The sequence below is a fragment of the Lycorma delicatula genome, chromosome 1 (assembly GCF_047948215.1).
Source record: "Lycorma delicatula isolate Av1 chromosome 1, ASM4794821v1, whole genome shotgun sequence".
NCBI lineage: Eukaryota > Metazoa > Arthropoda > Insecta > Hemiptera > Fulgoridae > Lycorma > Lycorma delicatula.
This window is the reverse complement of record NC_134455.1, coordinates 365,840,012-365,864,654: the sequence shown is the minus strand read 5'-3', so window position 1 is coordinate 365,864,654 and position 24,643 is coordinate 365,840,012. Positions and strand designations below refer to the sequence as shown.

The 24,643-nt window shown below is 30.5% G+C and overlaps 1 protein-coding gene across 3 annotated transcripts in view; it reads left to right on the top strand.

Moving 5' to 3' along the window:
- Positions 1-2,404: 2,404 nt before the first annotated feature.
- LOC142317253 (uncharacterized) overlaps positions 2,405-24,643 on the top strand; it is an 80,115-nt gene continuing 57,876 nt past the window's right edge. For 2 of the 3 annotated variants that reach the window (XR_012754690.1, XM_075353658.1), the window contains exons 1-6: positions 2,405-2,521; positions 5,087-5,221; positions 7,123-7,324; positions 7,570-7,720; positions 12,797-12,978; positions 17,480-17,588. Coding sequence is in view for 2 of the 3 variants with exons in the window: in XM_075353658.1 (XP_075209773.1) it covers positions 5,158-5,221; positions 7,123-7,324; positions 7,570-7,720; positions 12,797-12,978; positions 17,480-17,588 (708 nt within the window). In the remaining variant the exon portion in view is untranslated. The remainder of the gene's footprint in view (positions 2,522-5,086; positions 5,222-7,122; positions 7,325-7,569; positions 7,721-12,796; positions 12,979-17,479; positions 17,589-24,643) is intronic. The other variant, XM_075353660.1, reaches the window with a different exon arrangement.

Below are 24,643 nucleotides of genomic sequence, written 5' to 3'. Positions count from 1 at the left end.
CTTATAAAAATTAATGTAATGTAGATAAATACAGAAATTTTCAACCAACTTATATTGCATATATATGTATATTTTCAAACAGTAAAATAAGATTATTAAGATATGATTAATTAATATGTATGGTAATGAAAATAAATAACGGTAATAACAACTTTTAGTGTACATTACATTGTCATTGTGTATTATCAATCACTGTCATCTGACATTGGCTTGGTCATTGCTCAAGAATTAAAAATTGCATCTATACTACTAGAAAAGTTTATAGCAAACTAACCTTTTGTAATGTTGAAAGAAAACATATATCATTTCTTAAGAATATGTACTTTCTCAAAATAAACGAGGGTTATTTTTTTCAAGGTCTGATTGCTCGCGAAATAAAAATCTGCGCAAAAATCGGATGAACCTTTGCACATATGTGTTGCGCAGCTTCTCTAGTATGGCCTTCAATCACGCCGCTGAGGCTATTCGAGAAAAACATCGGTTCAAAATTTCTGTACTGAGTGATTCGTTTCCTGAAATTTCAAACTGTGTGCGAGATGGGTTCCCAAGATGCTGTCCGTCCATCACAAAACAATGAGAATGGACGCCTTCCTAATGTTTCTCCAGCGCTACCACAATGAAGGAGAAGATTTTTTGAACAAAATTGTCACAGGGGATGAGACATGGGTCCATTTCGAAACTGAAGAAACAAAAGAACAATCCAAACAGTGGATGCATTCTCATTCTTCCAGTAAACCAAAGAAGTTCAAGCAAACCTTCTCCAACAGAAAATGTATGATAACTGTGTTCTGGGACCGGAATGGAGTTCTCTTGGTGGAATTCATGGAACGTGGCCCGACCATCACTGCAGCCACATACTGCGTGACTCTTCAGCGTCTACAAAGGGCAATTCAGAATAAGCGGAGAGGAATGTTTTCATCAGGCATTGTCTTTCTCCATGACAATGCTTGGCCGCACACTGCAGCTGTAAAAAAGAAGCTCCTGCAGCGTTTTCGTTGGGAAATGTTTGATCGCCCACTGTACAGCCTGGACTTGGCTCCATCCGATTTTCACCTCTTTGCTCACATGAAATGCTGGCTAAGAGGACAACATTTTGGCACAGACATCAAGCTGCAGACCAGAGTAGAAACATGGCTGAAAACACAGGCGGCTCCGTTCTATGACGAGGGTATTGGAAAGTTGGTACCACGCTATGACAAATGTCTAAATCAGAGTGGCGACTATGTATAGAAATAGCGTAACAATGTAAGTACTTGTTACAAATAAAAAATTTTTTATTTTCACTGTGGTTTTAATTTCGTGACCGATCGGACCTTGAAAAAAATAACCCTCGTATAATACCAAGAGATATTTAGTTGTCAAAAATGTTTCACAGAATTAAGGCTAGTCTAAAATAGTAATAAATTTTTTCATTGTGTGTATTTCTGGTTTTCTACCAAATTGTTTATTTTGAAGGTGTATGTTGTCCAATTTGTATATGGTGAGATCTAAGAAGTTGAGTGATTTTTTAGTAGATATTCCACCAGGAAATTTTGGTTGGGTTATAGTTTATTGTTGAGTTTGAAAAATGTATCTTTTGTCTTGTGTGACCTGCATAGTTTAACATCAACAACATGTAATTGAAAAACCTGCAATAGTTTACATTCCAGTTTATCTTTACTTAGCATGCATGTATTTTCAAAGCGCTTTAAGAATATTTAAGCCTGGTAGCAAGAAATGGGTGAAGTAATTGGTTTTCCTCTGATTGAATGTAATATTTATTGTTGAATGTGACATAGGTTTGTTCTTTTATAGAATGTGTTTATTATTTCAGATATATGTTATAATAATATCTAGCTAGTTTCTGTTATCTCTTTTAAAATGGTGGTTTTAAACAACTGTCTTAAACATGAATGCCATTATTTTAATAATAAGTAAATGTTAATATTAATTGAGGCAAAGTGATTAGTGCTTTTATTTTACAATTATTTATTTTTTTATATGTGTAAGTGAACTACTTCAAATAAGCATAAATAACGTCAAATATTACTGTAGAATTTATAAGCATGTATTAAAAAAGCATGAATACAACGCATGTTTAAATAATAAAAATATATTCATTGTAATATGTTTCTTATTATTAATGACAACCGTTTTTAAAATTAACTGCTGCTTTAGGACTAGGTAGATAACTAATAATTTTATGGAAATAAATAACGTTATTTTGAAGTTGGCGCTTCAAAGATAAGAACGCTTAAGAAAACTAAACTGTACTGTACAAAAAAAAATAAAACGAACCAAATAAGTAATAGCTTCTGCTGCAGGGGTAATGATAAAATTATTCAGGCTTTACTTGCCCTGTCTTTATGAGAATAAAAAATTTACTTTTACTTACATGTAATTAAGAAGGCTGTGCGTAGTCACTGGAAACTTGTGTAAGAACATGGGCAGTGTGAAGGTCGTATTTATATTCTCATGTCATTACGATTTAATTTTGGGTTGTTCTTGCAGAAAAATTTGAATCTCGGATACATTTGAATCGGTATGAATTAAGTTTCATCTAAGGAATACTAATTAGTTTATCTTGTATAAAGACATTATTTTTTAAACAAGATTTTATTATATGTGAAATCTGTTGTCAAATTATGATACATTTAATAGAAGTGAATGCTGCACTATTTCCGAAATAACTGTAGTATAGAAATTCTAGAAGAGTTTTTTTATTAATTTTCGTTGATATAATGGATTTTACTAAATTTTTATGTTTAAGATGTTAACGTAAAGTTATAGGTTAGGTTTAAAATTTTATCTTTTTTCACGAGTGCTTGCGGTTTTATTTCGGTTTTTACCATTCATTCAGTTCATATTTGAGTTACTAGTTAATGTGTGTAATGAAATTAGTTTTATAGAAAGTGTAATTGAAATAATAACTTGTGGAAAATCCGATTATACTGATAATGTGACCACAGCTTATTATGTATTTAATGACATACTATTCTTAAATGTATACTTCAATATCATGCCAAGTATTTGTAGGTTTTTATAACACTAGTTTCTCTTTTGTTATTGTTAAATAATTTCTATTAGCTATTATGTGTTTATGTATTAAATTATTCATGTAAAAATTATTCTGATACTAATGATTTTTCGTTTGTATATTGGACACATGAGCATTACTTTATGCTAGTATGTAACCAGTTACTAATTTGTATGATTTGTCATGATTGATCCTGCCTACCGCTTTGGTTTGTATCATTTTGAGCAAATAGTTAAATAACTTTTGTATATTATCACTCATATTTATCAACAATATCAAGCTGCATCTCCTAGTTTGTTATGTTGAACTTGTGCACGTGGTATTATATTTATTTTTATGAATATTTCTTGATACATCTGCTATGATCTAACAAGTGTTTTATTTTTCAAAAATTATAAAAACAGTCGATTTTCCGCAGTTTTTTATTAATTTTAATAACATTATTTTTCTGGTTATGAAATATGGGTTTTGTGTTTATATTATAGCTTTTCAGAAGTAGGGTTGTCAGGTTGTAAAACTTAACATTAGATTGCAAATTGAAACCTCAAAACTTTGAAATAACTTTTAACCTACTGCTTTCATATAAATTAATGTAATTTTATTTTTTAACACATGTATTATTATATAACAAGAGTTTTTCTGTTATCTTGACCCCAGTCTTACAAACATCATTTCCCCTTGATTTAAATTACATTTATTGTTAGAAGTATGAATGACTATAGTAACATAATTTATAACGCAAGTTCATGATCATTTTTTATTCCAGTCTAAATTTAAGGTAGTTCCCACCTTGAGGTTGGTGCAATTATGATTATTACGTTAGACTATAGCAAGTATTTTCATACTTGTCTGATTACATCATTGTACAGTATTACACTGTTATTGTACTTTAGTAATTACAGTTTCGTATCATTATAAGTATGTCTTTCTTCATTGTTATGTGTGGCATCGTCTTCCTGCAAATGTGTTTGAATTGTTTGTTTTATCAAATAAAATGGATTGTGGTCATTTTTTCAGTATTTGGTATTTTACCAAACATAAACTGTGTAATTAGGGATATAACATGGCGTTAAATATTTTGATTGACCAAGAACAGTGGCAGTGCCGAATCAATATACAAATACATGGTTGCAAGGCTCTGAACTAGGCCTTCAAAATGTTACTATTTATTTATTCATGACCAATGAAATGATAACTGAGGCCTTCTGTGAATGCAAATTAAATATATTGGCCACAACACAGCTATCGACTGGAGAAATTACCTATGGGAAGTGAGGCCCGAGAAGCTTTTAAAATCAAATCATGTAATTATGGCCCTGGTCTGACCAAAGAGTCACTGTTTGTAAGGTAGAAGAATATCATTGGCAAAGTCTCTCAGGAGCAGTGGGTGGTTAGGAGGGCTATGCTGTGAAATAATTCATGCTCACAGTAGGTAATTGTTCTGCAGATATGTTTATGTTGTTGCCAATTATAATATAGCACATTGCATAGGGTTCAATAATAATTTCTGATCAGTGGGTGGCAGTCGGTGATATATGTAATTTGAAAAGGAATTATGTGTGCACATTACTGTGAACCATGCGGAAAATTTCATTGATCCACTTACGGGGTCACGTTCTCAAAAATATAACAACTATGAGGGACACCAAAAATAAAATGCCCTGTATATCAGGCATAGCAAGAAAATTTGTGAACAGCTTATGCAATTTTTTACAGTGGAAAAAATGAAAACATGTTTGCAAGGTGTTTCGTACAGTTCTGGAATATATTGCCTTTTTAGCCTATGCAATAAATATGAATAATATCGAACACAAGTTCATATATTTTATTATTTAGTTTAAGCTTTTCATTAATTTTTATTTAATCATTTAAATTTTCACATTTTTTATTATTTAAAATAAAATATAAAGTAAGAATCTAAAAATTTTTTTAAATATTTTTCCTGAAAAAAATAATCTATATAAAATAATAATTTTATCTGTAAATTGTAGTTTCTAATGTGTGATAAACTTTGTACTGTTCATTCTATATTTCTTTATAATATTTTCTTCATTTATTTGTTACTTTCAGATGCTATGTTCAACAAAGTAAGCAAGCTGAAACATAAATTTACTCAGACACTGTTGGAAACATAATAATCGATGAGCTCTCTTCAGAAGCCTGGCAGGTTTCTGTCTTATTCACCCAATGGGCAAAAAACTCATGGTAAAGTTTTTAACATTGCTGTGTTTATTTTTTTAATTAATTTAACCCTTTGATGAGTTTGAAAATTATGTGGTATTTCCTGTATCAATTCTTGCAGATTTATGGTTTGTACATACTGTCTCTCAAGTACTGAAAGAATGCTTTGAATTTTTTTTTTCTTTTCAGAAATTTATTGTTAACAAAATTAAGTAATGTAAAATATATTGAAAGTTTGTAAATATTAATAATAAGTAAGTTCAAGTAAGTGAAAGATAATAAGTAAGTTCAAGTAAGATACCTCTACCCTTGATATTTTTTATTGTTTAGAATTTTGACAAAACTTTGCTATATTTAAATTTAAATTATAAAAAAAGATAGGTAAAAATGTAAAATAAAAGCGTGGTTATTTTAAGTTGTAAAAAGCATAGAGGTAATCTCAAAAGAATTCCAACTTCCAAAGACCAGAAAATTTGTGTTAACATCAATAGAATCCTGTACCTACTTGAATGTAAAATATTAAGTGAACAAGGTGCAGTTCAAAAGTAAGAGCCGATGAGTTATAGATAGTGATTGGCAACAATGATTGGTTTGCACATGCGCAATAGCTTTAAACAGTCAGTTAGGCATATAACTGTCACAATGCCATCAGTTCATTGTTGTTTACCTTTGCAAGACTATATGTTAAAATGAGTGCGGTAATAACAAATCACATCAGTTGTGAGGTTCAATCGGTGATTAGATTTCTTAACATAAGAGGATGAAATTCACTATCAATTGTGTGAAAAATACAGGGGTGTGTAAATGAGTGACTACCATTTATGTTCACAATGGGACAATAACTTAAAAAATTACTGTATGATATTGCTTTTTGCTATTGCTTTTTTTTATTACTTGTCTTTTGTTATATCCAGGCTACATCTTTTCTTCCAAGCATATAATAAATATAGCATATAAAAATATATAGTCATTAGTATTAAGAAATTAAAAAAAAATATATATATAATGTAGTGATGAATAGATGATGATAGATGATGAATAGCAAGATAACATACAGTTTTGACAGATGATGTTTGCAGGCAATACTTGAAAAATGTTCAAGTATTGCCTCCAATACTATATTAATTCCATTAATATATATAATGGAATTATATATATTAATTAAATAATTTTAATGAAAATATTATAGAATTCTGTTCGGAGAAAAATCTGAACTGTGGCATTACAAGTGGATCATCCATTACAGATGAACTGTCCTGCTTTAGCTGACTGTAATCCTACCATTAATTTTAGACTGTACTATAATTTTATGATGTTTTGCAGTCTATCTTTCATTTTTATTCAAAAAGAAGTTTAACAAAAATTGATACTCAATCTTTTTTGTGTCCAGTTGTATAAAAAATTTCAGCAAACTTGAAGTTACCTCACTGCATCAGAACTTGCACTCCTTATAAAAAAATGACAATTGTTTTTTAGTTGGTGTTTTTGTAATTAAGAAGTTAAATGATTTGATATATTATTTTTATTTTAATAATTCCTTATTTGTGAGTAGAAATATTGTATTATTTAACTAAATGTTTCTTATTAGTAATATATGTTATTTTGTTAACATAGTTTTATATTATTATCTTTTATGACCACATAGGATCGTTTAAGTCAGTCCATTATCCAAGTTTCTTTGGGACTGTTTTGGCCTGGCAGTCCTCTTCCAGTACTTTTTCATACGTTCTGACCTTTGTGCCCTTTCTAGTGTTGTGAGTTTTTTCTTGTGAGTGTGAAACGAGTGTTTTTGTTCTTGATATTTAGTTTTATATATATTATATATATATATATACAAAACGTTAAATTTAAACCACAAAAACACAGTAAATAGATAAATTTGATTTACTTTCGCTGATAAAATTTTAGTTTTCAATTATTTACAGTTGGTAGTTTTCCTCCAAGTTTAAGTGGCAGTGAAACTGATATTTCTACATCAAACGAAAATCTTAGCCATGAGGAACGCTATGTTATCCGCAATATGCCTCGGCAAGAGCCACAGGGTCAGGAGAATCGAAGCAGTCTTGATTCTGCATCATATAATACGCTTATCATTCATGGAGCTCCAGATGAAATCTGGAATAACCGGTAAGCACTTATTATTGTACTGATTTACTGTTTTATATTTAATATTTTTATTTTAAGCAATCTTTTTGGCGAGAGGTTGAGATAGTTCTTGAAATAATGAAATTATTATACTTGAAGTTTCATTGATGTAGTACTTGCTACCGTTTATTGAAGTATAACTAGCAACTAATGAAATTTTTACCCTGGTTTAACCATTTATATGTTAGCTTGAATCAACATCATAGAATTTATATTTCTGTTTTCAGATTATCTGGAGTAAGAGATCAAAATGAACTGCCAATCCAGTATAAGAGTGGATCCCCAGTACCAGCAAAAGATAATTCATTTCCTCACACGTATGATCCAAGTGTACGGGAGATTACTGACATTCCTGATGACTACCTCAGCCAATCACAGGTTTAAAAATAAAAAAATTGTCCTTGCTTTTGTATGTTTTCTTTTTTTGTTTCTTTTTGATTTACCAATTTTATATAAGTGATAAGATTTACCAAGATAGCAATTTAGTTGTTTATAATATATTCAGTTTCTTGTGAAATGCACAACTACTGCAACCAACTTTGGTAAACTCTTTCAAACTGTGTTTAGTTGACCATTGGTTCTAAACATCATAATAGTAATCATCAGTAGTTAGTATAGATGTTGAGACTGTATGCTGGTGTTAACAGCTAGCTATTCCTAAACATAAAAATTTGAAATTTTTTAACAAAGTTTGTTGTATACTTGGACAAACAAACTTGATGTACCGAGTGATTTAAAAAACTTCACAACATTGAAAGCATATGAAAATTTTTTTAGATAAGTTACAGAATCAGGTTAGGTCTAATTTCATTGCAAAACACATTTTGACTTGTATAGTTCATTAATACTGAATTCGGCCACCAGCACTGTCACCAATCTCATTAAAAATGTATCTATTTACTAGTGTGAAACATGCTAGATGTGTGTTTTGGTTTCATGATTTGCAGTCAGCAACTGCAGTTCAATGTAATTTTCATAGAGAGTACAGTAGGGAGCCTCGTAGTAGGCGTACAATTTACTATTGCCATCAAACCTTCATTGAGACTTGGTTGTTCTATTAAACATACAAAGTGTCCCTGAAGCTGCTGAGGAACAACTCAGAGAAAGCTTTTCACGTAATTCAAAGAAATCAATTCGACATGCATCACATGAGATTGGTATTCCACAAACTGTTTGATGCGTATTACCTAAATGATTGCACTTGAAGTCATACAAACTAACAGTGGTTCAACACATTACAGATGACAAAGTTGCTTGGATGCAATTTTGTGTAAAAATGATGGGTAGAATTGCTGACAAGGATATATTTGTAGACTATGCAATTTTTAGTGATGAGTCAACTTTTCACATCAGTGGCAAGGTGAACACCCACACCTGCCGAATATGAAAACTCTCATGAAACTTTGTAGCACATTTGTGATAGCCCTATAATAAGTGTTCTGTCCAAAGGCAGGTTTCAACATGGCCACCCTCCATTCTGCTCAATTCTGTGCCATCCGTTTCATTTTATAGCAACTTCCTTTCCTTTTTATATTGTCTACCTTTTTCATTCATCTCTGAACTCTTGCTTTCCTCCCCATTACAGATCCCTCCAATGCCGTCATCAACAGGCAGTCACATCTCAGCCAATGTCCCAACCAACTGCATTTTCTTTTTCTTTTATTATTTTGATAATCGCCCTCTTTTCTTCCACTCTACAAAGCACCTCCTCATTCTGAACTCTCTCCATCCAGCTGATCTTTTCCATCCTCCACCATACCCACATTTCAAAGGCCTCCAATCTTCTCCCCTCTCCCTTTCTAATAGTCCATGTCTCTGCCCCATAAAGACTGTGGGCACACCCACAAAACATTTCGCAAGTTTTTTTCTTAGTCACAGATCTAGTTTGCTACATAGCACTCTCCTCATTTTGCTGAATGCTTCCTTTGCCCTAGCAATTCATACTTTAATTTCCTGATCACACTTCATATATTCCTTAATGATGCACCCTAGGTACTTGAAGAATACCACTTGCTCAAATTTATTTTCCCCAATCCTAATTGTTGCCCTTTTGGTTGATCTGCTAATTATCATGCTTTTTGTTTTCTTTGTATTTATCTTCATCCCATACTCCTCGCAGGTTTGATTTATTCTTCTCAACATTTCATTCATCATGTACTCTCTACCAGCACTACCATGTTATCACTGAACCTAATGCACTCTATGCTCCTTCCTTCAATATTTACACCCTTATTACCAGTTACTCTTTTCAGTTATCGCTTTCAGGTAACAGATAGCCCTACAATCAATGTTTTTTGTGGCCTAAGCAAACAAAGACTGCTGGTTCTTCTTCGAGGATGTAACTCTAAATGGTATCATTTATCTGGACAAGCTTCAAAATTTTCTAATTCCTTAGTTAGATGATGAACGAGATGTAAACCATTACTATCAGGAAGATAGGCACCACCTCACTAACGCCTAGAAGTCTGAGATTTTCTTGATACTGGATTCCCAAGTCAGAGAATCGGCCGTGAAGGTCCAATTGCATGGCCACTTTGCTCCACAGATTTGAACCCGCCAAATTTTTTTCTTGTAGGGATTCTTTAAAGATGTTTATATACCATTTCTGCCTGTTGATGTTGAATTAACGCCGCAGCTCCAGAGCTAACATCCGACTTGTTGGTAACTTTCTGGAATGAGATCGACTTCATGGAATGTATGTCACATTACAAATGGAAGTCATATCGAACCAAAGTGTATGTTGGGTGACAAAATTAATGTGTTTTTTTTTTGTGAAATGAGACCTCAGCCGAATCTGTAATTATCTCAATAAATTTTTATATGCATTTAAAATTGTGAAGTTGTTCTGAATCACTTGGTATTTTCTAAGCTATAATGATGATGTAAGTAAAAAGAAAATTATACTACTATCTTGATGTATATAATCTGTAAACAAGACAAAGACTTTTAGGAAAGTTTTCAGTGTTTGGTAACGAGTCGTATACGTGAACAGTTAATAGTTTAAAGAACTAGGTTTCTTTAATGTATTGTATGGCTAGTATGGAAGTGATGTAGAAATTTGTTCTTTGTAGTTACCATAATGTTTTCAATATGTGTACTTTCAGAGCTAAATTGATGCTGTAAGTTAGTAAAAAAAATTATTGTTGTCATTGCTTGTGTGTTTAATATTTTACTGTCATGTTGTATATGTAATTGATGTGTTTGAGTTTGTTTATGATACTTATTTCTGACCAAAGCATGCAGTAATAAAAACACCACAAAAAAATGTATAAGTTACTTTGTTAACAGTTGAAATCACACAAGGAAATTTGACCTAGGGAAATTGCTGATTTTACCTTACTCACTTACTGTTTAAATGTGGACGTTTGAATTGATATTGCGATTGCATTTGCAAAGCAATGTGTGATTACAACATTAATTATATAAGAAATCAGATGTAAATAAACAATTTTACTAAAATAATACTATTAAGTTCACATGTCTTGTATTTACTAAGGTTATAATGATACAACACATTAGGTAACGATAACGTGAATTTTAGCTAATGAAAATATGATGTGATTGTATTATTTTAGAATGCATATTTTGATTTAGCATGACAAAACTACATAAAACACTACACTTTCTTTCCTTGTAAAAATTGTGTTGTCCAGTGTTTCACTATGTAAGGGATAAAGTGATAGTGGTCATCTTCCAACGAGGTGATGCCTTACCCTCAGTTGCAATGTCAAGAGCTTTCCAGCATTATTTTTGCTGATCAGTTAATTAGCAGAAACAGTGCCATTTCTTGCTTAGCAAAAAAATCTTGATTCACTTCCCAAACATTTTTTTTGGGACTATTAAAAACTGAAATAAACTGGTCATTTTCTGCGTATTTTTATGTATAATTAAATAGGAAAATCAAATATAGGATAATAGGAAATTAAATGCATTATTATGTAGTTGCAAAATCAAACACATTTTTTGTTGATCCTGTTATTTACCTTGGCAAATAATGCAGTGAGAAACCATATTTGTTTTACATCATTTCATTAATTTGAATAAAAACTGAAAAATAGAATTTAACGCAGAATGTAATTTATATTGATAAATTGATAAAAGAATTAATAAAAGAGAAATCAGTAACTAGAAATTATTTTCTGACCTTAAACAATATTTAGTCCTAATTTTAAATTATAACTGAAATTAACCTAATAATACTGATTTTTAATTATTATTACACTGATAAACATAATATTTGTTTCCTAACATGTGATACAAGATTTTTTTGATGCTGAAAATGAATATTAACTCAGAATCGTTCTATCATCCACCATTTTTGAAAAATGTTTAATTTTAATTAAAGGATTTTTCAATTTATAGTTAGCATTTTAAGCTCCTGTACTGTATTTTGTTAGCTCTTTTTTATTAAATTATTATTATTTTTATTAATTTGAATAAATGACGGTTAAGTATTTAAATTTATTAAAAAATCAAGCTGAACAGTTAGGATCAAGACTGCAAGGTTGGAATTTACTTAAAAAAAATACAAAAATTTCAGTCTTTCAAACCCGACATAAAGAACTTTCTCAGTACTTCATTGATAAAAATAATTTGATTTATTGCACAAATATTGATGAGCTTATGTTGCACTTAGGACAAGTTCATAAACTTTAGGACTGGTTTCCTCCACTCACATTTGGATTTTTTCCCGAACAACCTCGGAGGCATAAGTGACAAACATGGTGAATGTTTCCACCAAGACATTTTGGTGATGGAAAGCCGCTACAAAGGGAAATGGAATACTAACATGCCAGCCGATTACTGTTGGACATTAATTCAGGATGTGCCTGAGGCTAATTATAAAAGAAAAGCATCTGTGAAATCTTTCTAACACAGATATGGCCGTGAAAAATTATAAATTTTACAAATTTTAACTACATTTCCCTTAATTTTTTTTTTGAAGCGTAATTTATTTAAAACTAAGGGTAATAGAAAAATTGTATTTACAGATCTGTAATGTACGCAAAAAAGCAATTAAAGAAATGGTATCACACAATTAAATGAATATATTTGATGATTCATTTATAAATGTAAACATTAATAATAAATTAAATTGAAATATTTTTAAAATTGATTTATGAAATTTTAAGTATATCAGGTATGCAGATATGTATATCAGGTATCCTCTTTAAATATTGTCAAAGTTTACTTGGCCTTTTTTAAACATTTACGTGACTTTTTTTTATCTTTTCAATATGTATTTATTTTTGTTATAAAGAACTGAAGTTGGTGACAATTGTTTGGAAAATACATTTTACAATATGTTCTTTAAAAAGGAGTGAATTGCTTGATATACGTATTGGTTAATTGTGTTTCGGTGAGCACCAAACACTCTTGGTCAACAAGTATCAGGTTTTAGATTCTTATGTTTATTTCCTTTTTGTGTTGTAATATTTAATTATTTTTTTTTAGGTGCTAAAACATCTCGCAAAAGAGGTGAAAGTAGATTGGGAAGAAGGTGATGGGGAACCTCCAACAGGACTAAAGGTAAAGCATTTGACACTCTCTAAATCACAACCTGATCTCTCTAGAATCGGATTAGGTTCTGGACGTACTGATAATACTCCATTGAGACATACTCTCGGCAATGCCAGGTGATTATTATGATTATAAATTAACTATCTTATGATTATAATAACTGACAGTTCTCTATTTTGTTGTACCTTTCTGATTTGTTTCCTCAAATCTCTTGCTCAATTTTTTCATGTTGATCACATTAATACCTAGTTATTGTAGGTTTTGTACTTTTAAACTTCTTTCACAAACATGACAGAACAGCTGAACAGTGACTACAATCTTTTTATAAACATAAAAAATGTCTTGATGGCTGGAGTGCTTTAACTAAGGTGATGAGTGATAACCTGTTGTAAAAGGGGGACTCAAATCACAGGTTAAAGAATTTTTCAACAGTGAAATAGATATTAAAGGATTACTATTTTATTCATTTACGTCAAATGTAAGCCACATTTTTTACTTCACAGCTTACATGTATGCATGAGTTGGTGTGGGTGGAGGGTATTGACAAGGGGAGATGTGGGGAGAGGATGGAAGCTCCAGCAGCCTCACCATTCACATCTGTCTGGTCAGAATGACATATCAGGACAAAAAGTTTCATAATCAGTTGTACAATATATTGTGAAATTTATCAGAAGCATCAAACCTTTTGAAAGTTTGACTAGACTGCACGCATGATATCATGTATTGAAGTCTATGACTGAGATGGCAAATTTAAAGTAGGGTGCAAAGCTGTAGAAAATGAGAATCATAATAGGTGTTCAAGAACAAATGTGACCGATGATAGCATTTTGTCGATCCATGATCTCATTGAAGATGATCAGCGCATTACAATTGACGAAATTGCTACGAAAATGTTTATCAGTCGTGGAAGTGTCTGTTACATTATCACAAAGCACCTTGAGTTCCACAAAATATGCGAGGTGGGTTCCAAGACGTTTGACTCAAAATTGGATATGGGCCACACAGGAAATTTGCCAAAGGCTACTGGATTGATTTTTTAGGGGAATCATATTTTACACTGATTAGTGTGATGAAACGTGGATCCATTCCTACACTCCCAAGTCAAAATTTGTGAGTAAGAAGTAGTGTAGGAATGGAGAGCCTTGCCCTCTAAAGGTAAAAATGCATTCATCAGCTGGAGAAGTTCTTGAAACTGTCTAAATGAAAATTGCATTCAGAAACAAAAGGTGCCATCAGGTAATCAGAGATGTGATTCTTTATAAATATTTTATCCAGTGCCTACAGATGACTATGAAAATGGTTTTCTAATTTTAAGTTAGGTTCTACGTAAGTAAAACAAATTTTTCAGCAATTTTTACTCCTTTGTAAGAAGTAAAGGAAGTATTGTGATTGCAAAAAATTTCAGATTTCAACAGAAATATCCATTTTTACTAGTTTCAGCATGATGTCAGTACATACATAGGTACGTACGTATGTATCTCACATAACACAAAAACAATTAGTCATACGATGTCAAAATTTTGGATTTAGGACTATTGTAACATCTAGTTATGCACCTCCCCTTTTGATTGCAATCGACTGAACAGTGTCCAAAAAGTCCAAAAAACCCAAAATCAAAACGTTTGGATTTTGGACATTTTCTTAACTGCAGTAATAAGCCCTCATTATGAGGCTTTTAACAATATGTCATAAGTCGTACTTATTTTCATTGGTTTCAGGGTTATAGCCATGTAAAATTTGAATTAATGAAATATTTGGATCTTGTAAGGAGAAGGCACATCAGTTCGAATCAGACTTATTTCTTTTTTTTAATTTAAATATATTGATTTATTAATAATTATTAACCCGTGATTGTAAAAAAAATTACAATAATTCAATAATAACAAAAAAAAAAAAAATGAAATAAAAATGAAAGCTATTACTGAAATAAAATTTTATGTTCTTTTAAAAATGTGTATATGTAATAAATTTGGTGAGAGATCTGATTATTTAATATTAATTGAAAATGATAACTTAGAATCTTATTATTTTTGGATTTTCTAATTTAATTTCTGTTTAATTTTATTTAATTATTCTGGAATTTCTGTTTACTTTTATCTACATTAAAGTTAACTACTGCGTGACTGAAAAGTAGACCCCACAAGAACAACATATACACTGAAGCATGCATGCCTCATCTTTAATAAATTGCAAAAAATTTGTATCCTTTAGTTTATCACTCCTCTGATATTGTTGGATAATATTCTCCCTTAAGTTGGAGTTGATCATCATTTTGTTTATTTGTTTTTTTTTGTCAATCATTTAATCACTCTTAGGTTGATATAATTCTGCTGATCTTAATTTGTGTACACATTCTCTATTTTTCAAATTTTCTCTATATTCATCATCCTGTCTTAATCTTTTTATTCTTTTTTTTGGTTTTAACATTCTCTTCCTCTATATATTTATCATCTTCTCTTAATCTTTTTATTCTTTCTTTGGTTTTAACATTTTCTTCCTTTTTAAATTTATCATCTTCTCTTAATTTTTTCTTCCCTTGTTCTTAACATTTTCTTCCTCTTCAAATTCATATTCTTGTTGTTGATTGTTCTTTTTCATTTTTGATTATTCACCAAATTATCTAATAATAAAAACTTAATATTTTACACCATAAGGTCGAAATTAATGTCTGTAACCAGTATACAGGTGTTCACTAAACGGAATAGTTTAATTATTATTAACTTTTATTTATACGACACAAAAATCTGAAACTTTTGTTAAGCAACTCACGAAGATACAAATAATACTGATCTAGTAATGCAAGTAATAAAGGGACTTTTACTCTATCCTAATATTTCATGTAAGATTGTTGAATCTAATTATATAAATATTTGATGTTAATAAAAACGAATATTTCAACAATTGTGTAACTGTCCACTTTATTAAAGAATTGGAGGATCATACCTCACTTTCGAATGAAATAAGTTTAAATGAAGTGCAGCAAAAAATGTGTATACATAATTTAATAAGCGTAGAAGGAAGTCATGTAGTGACCACATCCAATTTTTTTACAGTTTATTTCAATAACCATTTTTTGCATAGTTCTTTCTTGTATTTAATTATAGTATTGTAATAAATTTTACTCATGTTTTTTTTTTTTTATTATGTTGTCATACTGTGAAAATTTTGTTAAATTTATGATTTATTGCTGGATTTTTTCTTGTGATTATTTATGAAGGGTCATCTATCTGTTTTTACAGTATCTAAATCAAATATTTATAATAAATTTGTTTTGGGTTGACAATAATAGATAGAATTAAAGAACAATTAGATTTAAAGTTGTGGAAGTAACAAAGGTTCAGGAAAGGTCACAGATGGTTTGAACCTATCATGAGGAGGAATAACAGCTATTTTAGCAAGAAAATTATGAAAATTGAAGAAAGAAGGAAAATTGGTATATTGTGATGCAGGTGGAAGGATTGCATGGAGGGTGATTTATGTTGATCTTCTTCCCTATGGAAGTTGTTGATAATTGTAGAGAGATGAACAGACGAATTGAAAATGGCTTGTAGAGAGTAGTAATACTATAAGGATTTAGAAAAGGTTACCAACAAAGATGAAATACAGTGTAAATACTTTTCTTTTGTCTCATAAACATGTATTATTATTTTTTCAACAATGAAATTCAATTCAATGAAAATTTTGTGTTTTGTATCTTTGCTATATTGTCTACAATGGCAACCTTTCCAGTCAATATATGACACACAAGGAACAGCTGTACAGGTCTCATTTTATAATTTTTGTGTGAAAACTGGCTGTTAGGAATTCCTGAGTTAACTTTGCACATTTTTTTGTTTTTTAATAGTTAAAAATTTCCTACTTTTAATAATAATTTGTTACTATTGATAGATACACTGAAGCACTTATTCATTTTCAGATCACTGTTTTTCTTATATCAATTTTTTTATTAATTCTTTTCTTCATTTTATAATTTCATTTGTATATTTACACTGTAAAAGTTGTAATGACTATTAATTGGATAAATACATTTGATGGAATGTCTGTGAAGCTAAAACGCAGAAAAATAAAATTTCAAATCGGTTTTAGAATTTAGATCCTTATTTAATTTGACACCTAAAATTGCCTAGTGTAATATTCCTCCATTATGTTTCAATAAGTATTACATTTCAGCCTCCCTTGTATTTATTTGTTTGAAAACTTTGTATAACATAAATTCCAATATAATTATATCATTTTATAAATAAATAAATTTATCTAAAGCTTGATCTATTTTATTTTCACATCAGCCAGAACAATCTGGTGATACTAACATAACCAAAGTGAACACAGTTAGATTTTCACGGCCTTTCAAATTAATTGTGTCATTAGTTGCTGAATGCATGGACGCATTGACAAAATCTTGGTAAATGATATAAAATCTATTACGTTACAAAAACTGTGTATAACAGCAGATAAGAAAAATAAACACATCATTCAGTGCCTGACAGTCAACCAAAGGTTGAAATGAGTGGGCTGTTGTTCAGATCTGCCCAGACTGACAGCTGAAATAAAAAATCCCCCCTGTAATAATTAATATAATTAAAAGTAAAGAAAGTGATTTTTTTGATTTTATTGCAGCAGAAAAGAGCAACGATGTGTTCAGATGGTTGATTTGCTGATGCAGGAAAATAATAGTTTGAAGTTAGAATTAGAAGCTTGTTATCAAAAAGTTGCTAAGTCGCAAAAGGTATTAATATTAATTTAATAATTTTTATTTTGTTATATTCAAACATTTTTGTATGGTTTGTTTACTCAGACTTAAATGCCTGTTATATACCTGTTAATATATACATTAAAATTGGTTTGTTTTTTATGCTCAGCCAATAATAAGGTGACTGTGACTGGTTGTTCATCCAGTAAAATTTAAATTTATAATAATTTTATAAAAATTCCTTCCCATCAGATGATGATGATGATTCTTGTTTACAGGAGCAATTTTTCATTTGTTGCAACAACAGGAATTTTGAGGAAAGTATAGAAAAACAAAATTTTTTTTAATGTTTCTCTAAGTGATACCATTTCTTGAATTGCTTTTTTGAGTACATTATAGATCTGCATACATAATTTTTTTATCACCCTTAGTTTTAACAAAATTAAGGGAAATGTAGTTAAAACTTATAATTTTGCATGGCCATATCTGTGTTAGAATGATTTCACTGATGCTTTTCTTTTATAAATAGCCTCAGGCACATTCCGAGTTAATGTCCAACAATAATCAGCTAGCAAGTTAGTGTTCCATTTTTCTTTATAGTGGCTTTCCATCACCGAAATGTTGTGGTGGGAATGTTCACCGTGTTTGTCACTTATGCCTTCGAGGTTTTTAGACATTTCCAGGAAAAAATTCAGATATCAGTGGAGGAAATTTATTTTCAAAGACATATTACATCCCATAGCTCTGTATGAAGTAAGAAGTTGGTTAACAGTATTGTGGTAATTTTCGGATTTTTGTTTGGTGAAAAAATTTTGCAAGCGCCTTTAAATGAAGCCCAAGCTGCACTTTCTACAATACTTAACATTGAGTTAAATACATTATTTTTGACCAACTCTCTTATTTGAGGACCAACAAATATTCCTTCTTTAATTTTTCCTTCACTTAAATTCAGAAATTTCTGCGTGATATACAAAAATCCGGGACTATCCTTCTTCATTCCTGTTACAAAATTTTTCATTAGTCATAGTTGAGAGTGGGGAAAAATATTTTTTTGGGTTCAACTAGGGATTCATGAATAATATTTTTCCCATTTGGAGTTAAGTTGTGTTGTTTCTTCCACTCTTTGGTAACATAATGTTTATCCCTAGCTCGGGGCTTCCCATTTGCAAAGAAAACACATGTTCTTAGTATAGCCAACTGCATGCCTAACAAAATAGCTATAACTTTCAAATCACTACATATGTTCCTGCTATGTTTTTTATAATTTGTTTTTTCAAGAACATCTTTCATCACATCATATGTCTTTCAAATTAATACCATAAGCGATTGGTATCGAAGGATATTTGTTACTGTTGTGCAGTAGAACCACTTTTAAACTATATTTGGATGAATCTATGAAAAGGCACCAGTCCTAAGGTTTATGAGCTTGTCCTAAGTGCAACATAAGCTCATCAATATTTGTATTTCATCAATGAAGTACTGAGAAAGTTCTTTTTGTTGGCTTCGAAAGCCTGAAATTTTAGTATTTTTTTGAAATAAATTCCAGTCTTGATCCTAACTGTTCAGCTTGATTTTTTAATAAATTTAAATCCCTAACCGTCATTTAATTCACCTTGTGATATAAGATGTGGCTTATTGGAAGATAATTCAAAATCAAAATCATTGTTGTCTTCTTCAGTACTGCCTGATTCTTCATCGTCGCTTTCAAAACATACATTCACAGGTGGCTCAGGAACTGGAATAATTTCACTGTGAGGTACAGGTCTGATTGCAGATTGCAATGAAGGATATTTTACAGTATGTTTAGATTTTTTAGAAATTCCAGACACACTTGTTAAACAAAAGTAACAATCGGTTGCATGATCTTTTGGTTAATGCCAAACCATAGGAACACCAATGGCAAAGCCTTCCGTGTACCTTTCTCCATCCTCTTAAAAATGCAGAACAATTAGTGCATACTAAATAAGGAGCCCACACCTTATCTTGATCACCAATTTTACACTGAAAATACAAATGATATGCTTTTTTAATTAAAAGTGTACTGTTTTTTCCACTTTATTTTACGGTAAACTAACTACATACATAACAAAAGCCATCCACATCATTTAAACAATTTCAAGACATTATGACACTGCACTGTTAACAAAATTAAGATAGCAATAAGACTGAACAAAATTAATTCATTCCTAAATCCAGTGCTTAATACAAACAAAACAGCAGTGTTTTCAGCTACATGTTTTGGCCTGCACAGACATGATTAATCTTGTCCATGAAGGCCCACTCTTCAGTATTAAATATTTAACTATGATATGATTTAATTCTTTGTCTAGTATTGTTTATTTATAGCTTACAAATTATGATAACAAAGTTAACAATAAAAAATGAGCTAACAAAATACAATACAGGAGCTTAAAATGCTAACTATAAATTGAAAAATGAAAAAATCCTTTAATTAAAATTAAAAATTTTTCAAAAATGGTGGGTGATAGAAAGATTCTGAGTTAATATTCGTTTTCAGCATCAAAAAATAGATTAAGATCATCTATCGCCTGTTAGGAAACAAAAATTATGTTTATTGTTTTTTAACCCTTCACGGGCGGAAACCTATATATGTACTTACTACCTGTACTTACTCTGGAGGGCGGAAACCTACATGTAAGTCTGAATGTGACTGGCTACTTGTCTTCATGTAATTACATATAAATTCCAGGAGATGGCAGGAGATATTCTTTCAATCATTTTGATACAGGAATTCCTGATACAACATGATTGGGAACCGTTTTACTTCAATTATCAGATGAGTTCAGTAACTGTATGTATGTAACAAGACACCTGCATTATTTTTTTCGTGTTTTTCACTCATTTTTAAAAAATTTGTTTACAAACTGTTCCTTCCAAAACTTCAATTTCGACTTGATTTGTTTGAATTCAAACAAGAGTTTTGACACAAGAATTTCGAAGGAAATAAACAAAAATATTTATATTATTATTATAATAAAACCATATTATACTATTGATTGCCTAGGTGCACTACTTTTCCAAAATTGCTGTTTTTATATTACCATCAACATTACTACTGTTATGATTATTATTCATTATCTTTTACATGAAAAGAACTCAATGTAAAACAAAACCAAAATCATCACCTATAGTTTGCAAATTCTAGTTCACTCAGTGAGACTTGTGCCATTTTCGCAAGATAATTAAACAGTGTTCCTTAACCTGATTGGTGACAGAATTCAGCAAAAATACAATGTTTATGTTGATTTTATCCATGAATGCATGTTTTAAGATACTTTAAATAGTTTTTACATGAACTTTGTTTTTATGAAAATGTCTACAAAATTTTTTTTTGAAAATGTAACAGCAGTAAAAAATCGCTGCCCGTGAAGGGTTAATTTATTATATTTATGTAATTTGGAAAGCAGAATACTGATATTGTAACCTAATATCAATATTTCTAATACTTTTTAAATTTATTCTTGTTACCGAGTTAGTATGTTGTAACTTACATACATGTTTATACCATTTATATTAAATTACCAAAATCTGATCAGAGGCCAATATACTTTCTATAAGCACTCTAAGTTTTTGAATTTCATTTTTGTATTATTGTTCATTTTCCATCTTCATTGTCAAACAAAGATAGAATCCTGTGAATAGATATCCTATAAACATTATCGACAGGATATTTTAAAAAGGACAAACCCAATTTTTGTAATATACAGACAGATTCAAAAGTCATGTACTTCAAATTATTAAAAAAATAAGACATTAAGCAATAATATTTAAAGATTTATTTATTACAACATATGCTCAAAATGGCTACCAGTAAATGCATATATGAACTCTTTTTACCATGTTTGGGGCCACTTTGTGGAACACGTGTATACTGATGTTGTTACTCTCCGTTGTTATGTTCATATTTAGTTCCTCCGGTGTATGTGACCTATTTTTATAGACCTTTCCTTTAAGATAATGCCACAGGAAGAAATCTGTGGACTTCAAATCGGCTTAACGTAGGGCCCATAATCATTTAGAGATGATATGCTTGCGAAAAAATACACAAGAAATGCATGGTTTCATTAGATGTGTGATATGTGGCACTGTCCTACTGGAACCAACAATCTCGTTCATCATTTTCAAGAAGCAAGTAAACTGTGTAATGATGTTTTGGTACACAATACTGTTCACTGTAGTTACAAAGAAAATATGGTCCCCTTTTTGATGATGTGATAACGACACACCACACTCCCATTTTGTGAGAGTGTAAGGGGTTTTCATGTGGTTCACATGTGGATTTTCAGTCGACCAACTTCTAGTGTTTTGACTGTTACCTTTTCGACCTGTTTGACTTTTACCTTAGTAGCCACTAAGGTAAAAGTACACCTCATCAGTGAAGAAAACGCGGCCAAGCTCTGCAATTCCATGGTTGCCAACAAATGACCGAAACCATGTACAGTACATGATGTGCTTTTCTTTATCAGGCTCCTTCAGTTCCTGAACCTGTGAACATGATATACATGAAAGTATAACCACTTAATTGCTTTCTGAGCACTTCCATATGAAAACTGGGAGTGCGCTAATAGTCTCCTCAAGCTTTTTGAAGGCAAGTGCTGGATCACATTCGTAACCTCAGGTAGTGTAGCATCAAAATTCAGTAATGCATGAAAATGGCCAGTCTCCCGGTTCTCTTTTTGTCTGGAACTGATCTGCATTCTCTAGAACAGGCAATTAATCTTGTTATAGTCGAATTGTTAGGCACTACCACATCCAGATATTTCCCATGAAGTTCGTCATAAGAATGACGGGGGAAAATAATGTTAAACTCTTTCTCATCTCTTGAGAAAAAGACGTGTTTACCAAGCAATAAACAAACCACTACTGCAAGCATCATGTGATCAGTATACATCACAATGGTGTCTAGGTTTGTTGTTAATTCCCATGGTGGTGCTACCTGGGTAGCTGATAGAACCTTTTCAATTATATTACTCTTTAAAGACACTTTTGATGTGTGTTGTGACTTTTGGATATTCCTGTATTATATTTAATTATGAGTTTAAAAATTTATTTCATAACAAGACTTAGAATATTATATAATAATTCAGATTATACCTATGTTTAATTTCACAATTTATATTGAAAATTTCATGTAATTTAGTTCAGATACTTTCTTTCCTTGATGTTTGCAACTGCTTAATGCAATTTTTATCTCTAATGTTTGAAATTAATTTCAGTGTTATATTTTTAACAGACTTCAAAAAGAAGAATTTTCAATTCAATCCTTACATACACTATATATTTTTTCTGTTTGTCCAGGCACAATTTTTCACTAAGTGTGTACCAGTTTGGATGAGCTTTTTTAAACAATACAGGATAATCCCACAGTTGTCCCACACCATTACAAAGTGATATTTAGACATTAAAAAAAGAACTAGACAAAAAAATTCGGTTTAGGCAGTTATTACTTTGTCAAGTTTGATCAATAAAATACAATATTTTTAATAAAATTTGTTAAAATTCATACTTTATATTTAAATGTGTAGGTTTAATATAACATACATATTATTGAAATAATGTAACATTTATAAAAATAATGTAAAACTAAAGGTAATACCAAAATAAAGGGATTTACTATATTACTTTATTATAAAAACAAAAATCTTGTGCAGTTCTATGCAAGAAGGCTGATTTTTCATTAAATTAGTTTGGTTTTAATATTTCTTTAGTTTGGTTTAATATTGTTAACAATAGGTACTGTAGATAAACTTTCTAATTTGCAGCATCATAATGAACCACACTTCTAACTTGCTCACTCAGATTTTTTTGATCTTAAATTAAGCGTAACTCGAGAATGACTCGACCAATCTTCATAAAATTTTCACATACAGTACTACAGTATATCTAAATTTCAATGAAATTAATCTAAATGTTTTGGAAATTATTGAGCCTTGAAATTTGAACCTTAAATTAGGCATAACTCAAGAACGATTCTACCAATCTTCATACACACAACTTCAGATAAATTACTATAGCATATTTAAATTTCAATAAAATTAATGTAGTAGTTTTCAAGATTCTTGAGCCACAAAATTTTATTCATAGGCATATATATATAAAGAAACCCACAATTTAGGTGAATCGTATTTTTGTACTCCTCATACCTCAAAACTTAAGAAAATTCATTTTCATCCCCACTGCCACCATGCAACCAAAAGTAAATACCACACTTTTCTTCAAACAATTTGTAAAAAGAAGAAATAAGTAACTTTTTCCCTATATCCATGATATCATGCATTTGGTCGATTTGTAATGACATTGAAAACGTCAGACCATCGATTTAAGGTTAAAATATTGAAAAATAACTCATACTTTATGATTAAAAAGATTAATGAAGCGATTTGGATATTGAAGTAACGTTTTTAATTTTACAAATGAAAAACAAAATGAAATACATGAAGTTGAAATTATTTTTCATTTGTGTTAATTTTAGTCATATATGGGCGATTCCGAAGTTTATAGACTTATTCCTCTGATTAAAATGTTTGTGTAAACATAGGTTATGCTTCTTTTTCAAGTTACAGCTAGCAAAAAATTTCACCTTAATTTTTACTTCAATGATAAAATGAGACTGTATTGAAATTTTGGGAAACAAATTATGGAACGAAATTGGTAGTTTGGTGTTTTTTTTTGTGAAATTCAAATAACATATTGGGTTTTTCTTTCGTTTGACATATTCTTTGGTAGGAAAACAGAATATATATACTCATATGCATGTGTGTGTGTGCAGATGTAATCTACTCTTGTAATTATATTGCATCCTTTTCCCTCAAATTTTTAAGTTGTTTTGAAACACTTTTATTTTTTAGGAGACTGATCTTTTCCTTGAAGTAGTATTCTTTGTAAGCTTGCTCATAATTCCACTTTGATGAAGTTATAAAACTAAAAAGAATAAAATAAAAAATTCCTGAAAAAAAATTTGAACTAATTTCAAAATAAATAAAATATTGTATTCTGAAAAGGAAAAAATAATTCCTTCCATAATAAAGTGAATGAACCAAACCAGATGAAAGCAAGACTTGTCACTAAAA